General features: G+C 34.1%; 1 protein-coding gene across 2 annotated transcripts; it reads right to left on the bottom strand.

Annotated features, from left to right (window-relative positions):
- Positions 1 to 1,033: 1,033 nt before the first annotated feature.
- Positions 1,034 to 5,108, bottom strand: PIN1 (Auxin efflux carrier family protein). Of its 2 annotated transcripts, none has more exons than XM_088211034.1 (6): positions 3,573 to 5,108; positions 3,213 to 3,456; positions 3,007 to 3,092; positions 2,334 to 2,491; positions 1,608 to 1,684; positions 1,034 to 1,499 (listed from the first exon to the last, which is right to left on the bottom strand). In XM_088211034.1, the coding sequence occupies exons 1-6, from the start codon at positions 4,747 to 4,749 to the stop codon at positions 1,433 to 1,435; spliced, it is 1,809 nt and encodes a 602-aa protein (XP_088067160.1). In that variant the 5' UTR covers positions 4,750 to 5,108; the 3' UTR covers positions 1,034 to 1,432. The 2 variants fall into 2 exon arrangements, with proteins under 2 accessions (XP_088067160.1, XP_088067159.1); XM_088211033.1 differs by having other exon boundaries at positions 3,213 to 3,459; positions 3,573 to 5,107.
- Positions 5,109 to 6,856: the final 1,748 nt, after the last annotated feature.

Here is a 6,856-nt window from a genome sequence, read left to right as displayed (position 1 = left end):
ACTACCGTAAAAAAGAGATATGAAATCAGATAAAACTAATATTGTATATAAAATAAAAACTTTAAAAAAAAAAAATCAAAACAATACTTATCAATAACTATTATATATTTTCGTAAAAGATAGTAAATTTGAAATTTATCTTAATTAAATTAAGAATTTTTATAATTAAGTGAAAGAAATTCTCAATCAATTAAATTACGGTAAGAATTCAATGGATTGAACCAAAAAGACTCATTTATTTTTTATTATTATTTTCTCAATTTCAATATGAAGAGTAATTTCTGAAAATAAAATTATCTAAATATTGGAGTAATTCATTAAAATAAAATCAAAATTTATTTTCTGTTGGCACACTATCAAATCATGATATATAAGTTTGATTGCATCTAATTACACTTTTCATTGTTTTATTTATTTATTTTTTTTTTAAAAAAAAAGAAAGAGAAAAAGTAAGAAGACAAAAGGCAGAGGGTAGCCCCTGCATGCAGTGGCAATATCCTATTCGTACCTGCTGGCAGGCAGCCTTTTATTTCACTTGAAGTGTTAATTCAAAAGACATGGATGGATGGATGCACCAATACCAAATAGTGAAAAAGCCAATTCATGTTAACTGAAAAAACATATACACATATACATATATACATATACATATACATATACATATACATATAAATACATTAACAACAAAAAAAAAAAAAAAAAAAGTAGAAGAAACTTTGGATGTGACTGCTGTCTCCTAATATTCCAAATGGGTCTTCATCATTTCACTCCTTCCCAATCTTCCATTATAATACATCTTAATTTCATTTATCCATTAATTTCAATTGGGGCTTTTTTTTTTTTTTTTGTAGTGGGTAATAAGTCAAAGTTAGGAAAAAAGAAAAAGCTTTAGATTTCATGTAATTGCATCTACTCCACTCCAATCTCTGATAAGATTCCAACTTCTTGTTTGTTTTTCTTCTTTCTTTTTTTTTTTTAATCTTCAAATTCCAAAAGAGGAGACAAGCAAAAAAGAGAGACTCACAACCCCGCATTGATTCAATTATTACTTTATAAAAATGAATCATCCACCATTAAATCCACATACCCTTTTTCTTCTTTCTTTTCTCCCCTCAAGTAGAATAAATTCTCGGGCATACAAAAATTCATGATGGAAGATTTTTTAACTAGAGAAAATATTTTCATATAAATTGACTGCAAACAACATTTTACAATTTTACTAGGCCAAAAAAAAAAACAAAACAAAAAAAAAGAAGAAGATTTAAGGTGGGGGGGGGGGGGAGGAAATCATAAGAAAATATTCATGGTGGGTGGGTCCTTTTTTTCCTCTCAGCTTCTAGCCTTTCCCGTGTCCGAGGCCTTGGATGCAGTAATAGTTAGCTCCCATTTGGTTATCTTGATGTGCCCACAAAGTGAAAAGTTGTACGCCGTCTTATAGTCCCAACAAGATATAGTATACTAGTGTTATCGGCAATGCAATCAGCATTCCAAATATGACTCTGCAATTAGTGTGTTCATCGAGTTATTAGTGAAGGTAAATAACAATATATAAATTATGGGTTAAGCATTTCGGAACAATCGATTATTTAGGAGGGTGAAAGACTCACGCTGTGCTGAGAATATCAGGGTGTACATTGTATTCCTTGGCAAAGACAAAGGGGACAATTCCTTGTGGAAGAGCTGCCTGTGTTTTTTGTCAAATTGGAAAAAAAAAAAATACAAACACAATGAAGAGGCAACAAAGACATGTTAGTAATGGTACAGCTAGTGTTTCTTCAAAATTAATAACACAAATATTAACAACTCCCTTCCCCATTCTTTGGATTTTACATACATATAAACGTCAATCACTGCCTCTGTTTTGTTCTTCTGGTGGGTATCCCCATCCATTTTTTGCTAATCTCCCCAAACAGAAAAGACCCATATTCCCTTGTTTGCAATACGTATTTAAAATTCTTTAGAGGATAAAAAAAAGTTTAAAAACTTTGATGGCTTCATATATTGACTTGTGTGTTAAGATGTCAAAAAGGTATATGTAAATTCACATTTGAAATAGTGTGGAAATTACTTTTTTCCAGCCCAAATTTTTGCTAACTCCATGATAGATTCAATGCATATCCAAAATACCCAAATGGATGATACCACAAATGACAGAAAATAAAACCTATTAATTAAAAAAAAAAAAAAATCTTTTTTTTGGGGGGGGTGGGGGGAAAAAAAAAAAAAAAAAAAAAAAAAAAAGTAATAAAAGTTTTGGAGTTTATATGTTAGTGAAGTTGGATTGGTTGTGTCAGAAGGGAACCGAAGAGAGAGGAAAGGAAAGGGAAATAAACCTGTACAATGGCAACGTGCAAGAGGACGCCTCTAAGACCAACAGCAATAGAAGCAGCTGCCATGACAGCTGGTCCTGTAAGGAATCTCACAGCCATTGCAAAAGCTGCTATGGAATTTCCACATGCTATGATCCTTGGTTGCAAAGCCATGAACAGACCTGTTATCACATCAAAACCACCCATTCTCACTCTTCTTTTTTATATTTTTCAATTAAACTTTTCTTTTTCTTTTTCTTTTTAAATGAGTAGAAATATTTAAAGTGAAACATTGATCATCCTCATCATCATCATCGTCGTCACCACCACCACTCCACTTCATCCCCAATTAACTACCAGAACAGGGGAATTAGGCAAAGAAAAAGATAATAAAAGGGAGGGGGGGGGGGGGGGGGGGGGAAGAGAAAACATCCCCCCCCAACATTTTATCATGGCAGCTACTGTTTTGCTTACTTTGCTTAGCTTCTTTACTTAGCTTTTGTCTGTTAACAGGCATTTTTTAATAATGAAAAGGTGAGAGAAGAGATTCAGCGAGCTGGGAATTTATCATTTATAATTAGTGATAAAGAGAAAAAAGAAAAGAAAAGAAAAGAAAAGAAAAAGGGTATTTTGTAATAGAGCATTTCTAAGCTTTATGAGTAAGAAGGAAGGGGGAAAAATGATTGTATCAACTGACCAAGACTGAACATGGCCATGCCAAGACCTGCATCTGACAGTATGGAAATGGACTGTGCTATAATGGCAGGCATTTGAACATGCCACCTACAAGAAATTTCCAAGCACCCAGTTACCAAACAATCATAAAAAAACAAAACCCAGAAAGAAAATTTACCTATTGAGGAAAATGCATTAAGATTTGTGAAGAATTAAAACACAGCATACCTGAATGAAACTAATGACCAAGTCAGGCCTATTAAGCTTGAGTAAGTGTTTGGATTTCTGATAAGTTTTCTCCAAACCATGATGAGTATAAGCCTTGTCATTACACTTGTTGGTGGCATGGCTTTAGGCTTCCCATCCCCAACTTTGTCTCCTTCATGGTTGTTCGTTTCCCTCTCTCTGTTCCCAAAGCTGAAGTCATCCCTCTCCATATTGTATTCTTGATCATGATTCTCCCTATGACCTTCTACTGAAACAAGACAAATTAATATAATCTATGTTCATCATCAATCCAAAAGAAAAACGAAACATACAAAATGACCCATTAAATTAAAAAAGAAAAAATCAAAATCAAACCAGTACCTTTGCCAGGAGACACAGCTAATCTAACCTCCTTATGGTCGTTTCCAGCATATTCATGGCCGCCAAACACATCGGATACTGGAGAAGCACTAGAGCTCCAAACAAACATGTGAAGATCCCTACCTCCATCTTCTTGCTTCTGCTGCGCCTGTCCATTAGGCTTCTTCGCACTAGCGTTAGCTCCAACACCTTTAGACCCAGTTGGCGAGAACATCCCCGGGTTCGGCGCCGGATAATGAGCCGCACCACCGGACCCGTGGTAATGAAACCTCGGCTTGCCACCGGCTGCACCATCTTCCTCGTAATTAGACGGCCTCGGCGTCGGCCCTCGCGACGCCGATAGTCCATAAACATCGTTGGCGCCGAAGTTAGAGTTGCGCCCACCAGCCATCATCGAGTAAAAATCAGTGTGGTTGAAGCTGGAACCTCTCGGCGTCGGGTTCCTCGACGATTGCAGAGAGTAAATCTCCGCATTGGTTAAGTTTGAGGGACGCGGAGTTGTTGATAACCCTTGAGACCTTCTGGAGAAGATATCTGATCTCGACGCATTGGATTTTCGAACAGTGATATGTAGCTTTCCATCTTCTTTAATCTCAGCTTCCGTCTCCAGCGGCTGCCGTCCGTCAAGCGAGACGATATCGGACTCGACATTGATGGAGACAATGGAGCCGGCAGTGTCCGGAAACTGCTCGGAGATGAGCAATTTGGCACCTCTGTATTCAAACATGAAAAGCATTAAAGTGTACCAGATAATGCACTGAAGAACAACGATTTGAACCATCAAGCTGCCGGAGAACTCGCCGTACATCCCTTTAAGCAGAGGGATGCCCATGACCAAAGTGTTTGGGAGAGTGGAAAGTGAAAAGAGAGTAATGGTCCATTCTAGACAACCCCTTTTGCTGAGCTTAGTCCAGAGAGCAAGAACCACGAGGACAATAACCTTTTGGAGAGTATCAGCAGCTATGAAGCGGAAGTTCATGGTGTAAGGATCATTGCCGGCAATGAAGTGGAAAGAGAGAAGAGGAACGGCAAAGAGAGCGACAAAACGGTTGATACCAGAACACTGGTCAGGAGTGAAGATCTTCCACCACTTAACAGAGCCGTAAGCGAGAATCATGGCCACGTAAAGTGGCACCATTGCCGTCATGACATGGTAGAAATCTGTTCCGGTGATCATCTTCGATGTGGTCCGGGTAATTTACTCAGTCAAAAGTTGAAATAAAGGGAAACCAAGATGAAGAAAAGAAGTGAAGAAGAAGGTGAGAAGAAAGAAAGAGGAAGAAGAAGAGAGATGGTGGTGGTGGTGGTGATGATGAGAAGTGCAGTAAAGGGAATGGAAGAGCATGTGGATATGGGGAAATGAGTAATAAGGAGAATTGAGAGAAGGAATTTCCTTCTTTTTTTAAGAGTGTGGGAGAGAGAGCTTTGAGAGTTGCGAGCAAGCTTGCACTTGCAGTCCCCAAAGCACACAGGATTTGCTTTTTTTTTTCTTTGTTTTTTCCCTTTTGTTTTGCTTTCTGTTTGGACTTGAAGAAAGTCAGGGAGTACTTTCAGTAGCTACTCAGTATTTATTTCTAATTCTTCCCAACTCTCAAAATCTATTTTTTTTTTTTTTTTTTTTTTTTTTTTATAAAATCATTAGCTAAGAAATTGGGGGTATTTATAATTTTAATCATAATTAGGCTCTACCCCTTTCATTAATTAGTAATAAGAAGATTATCTACGAGTTTTGCAGACGTTACTAATTAAAATAGTTAAGATTATAATGGTTTATTTTTGTTTCTAATATTCGGTATATAATATAAATAAATAAGGGTGCTTTAGTAAGTAAGTTGGTGTATGGCACTATCTTGAAGCAAGTAATGGAGGGTGGAAGGCAAAAATGTTTGGAGGTGGGTGTGTCTCCGAGTAGTTTGTTTTGGTTTTGTCACAAATTAGCTCGGCTCGGCTCGGCTCATCTCATATTTATTCTCTTTTCCGTTTGATCTTTCTTCTTGGATTCGCCTTTTAAGAAGCCCTCATGGGTCGCTCCATGGATCATGCTTCTCTGTGCCCTTCCCTCTATCTTTATTCTTTTTTTCTTTTCTTTTCTTTTCTTCCCTTCAATAAAATTCTTTTTCTTTTTCTTCACAATATTTTATATTACTTTCATTTGACAATAATTCATATGATTTTTATTTTATTTTATTTTCATGTTTATTAAAAATAAATTTTAATTCTCTCTCTCCTTTCTTTTTCAAATTTTAAAAATCTCAATTAATAAGTCACCCGATATTATTAAAGATATTTGAAGATAAATTAAATGCGTAGGTCCAAATATTTTAGTAAACAAGATATGATAAATGTACCTCAAACGTGATTCGTCCTATATAATTAAAAAGCTTATAATAAAATTATTTTTTTCTATATTCGTAATTACTATGTATCTATCTTTTCTCTCTTACGCATTCTTTCATTCCATTTCACAAAATATTCTTAAATTTATATTTATATTTATATTTACTCGAGTGTCAAAATAATTTTTTGAATAAAATTTTAAAATTATAAAAAAAATTGTATTGCAAACCACATTATTTTTAGAACTGGGTTAAAATCTATCATCGTCACTAATTTTTATTTAGATTTATACTTTTTTTTTACTATTAAATTTAATACAGTCTTATATATTAATTATTATATTAATAAGAAATTTATTAATCATATAATTGTTATCACAAATTAAAAATATTATTGTTATTATTATCATCATCATTATTATTAATGTCGTCTAACCATAGATAGTGACAATTGGTCTTAAATTATGGTAATTACAGATAATATAGATTTATGATAGAATTTCATAACCTATAAATTTAATTTAATTATGAATTAAAATAACGACACGTAATATTATTTAATTAGTTAGATTTTTTTTAAAAAAATTTGTATTGTGTATTTTTTAGTTTATTAAAAAATAGTTTTTTTTAACTACTATTATTCTTATTAATAAATGTGAAGAAAATATAGATTTAAAAATAATATATGGTTTTTTTATTTTATAAAAATCAATATAGGAAGAAGTGAATGGCTCCACGCGCCTAAATATGGGGCACTAAAATTGGAGCGCGAGTAGGACAAATGTATATAAAATGGGTATCAAACCCTTCACGTCACGTGGAACCTAAATTGTCCACTTACTTTACACCACCATATCTTACTTCGTATTATTTTTTCTTCTATTATATATATATACACACACACACACATAATTAATCATTAATAAACAAAAATGATTTACAATTAGT

The sequence above is a fragment of the Carica papaya genome, chromosome 9, assembly GCF_054855325.1.
Source record: "Carica papaya isolate Zhongbai chromosome 9, ASM5485532v1, whole genome shotgun sequence".
In the NCBI taxonomy this organism is placed as follows: domain Eukaryota; kingdom Viridiplantae; phylum Streptophyta; class Magnoliopsida; order Brassicales; family Caricaceae; genus Carica; species Carica papaya.
The sequence above is the reverse complement of the archived record's forward strand: the minus strand, read 5'-3'. Positions and strand labels throughout refer to the sequence as shown.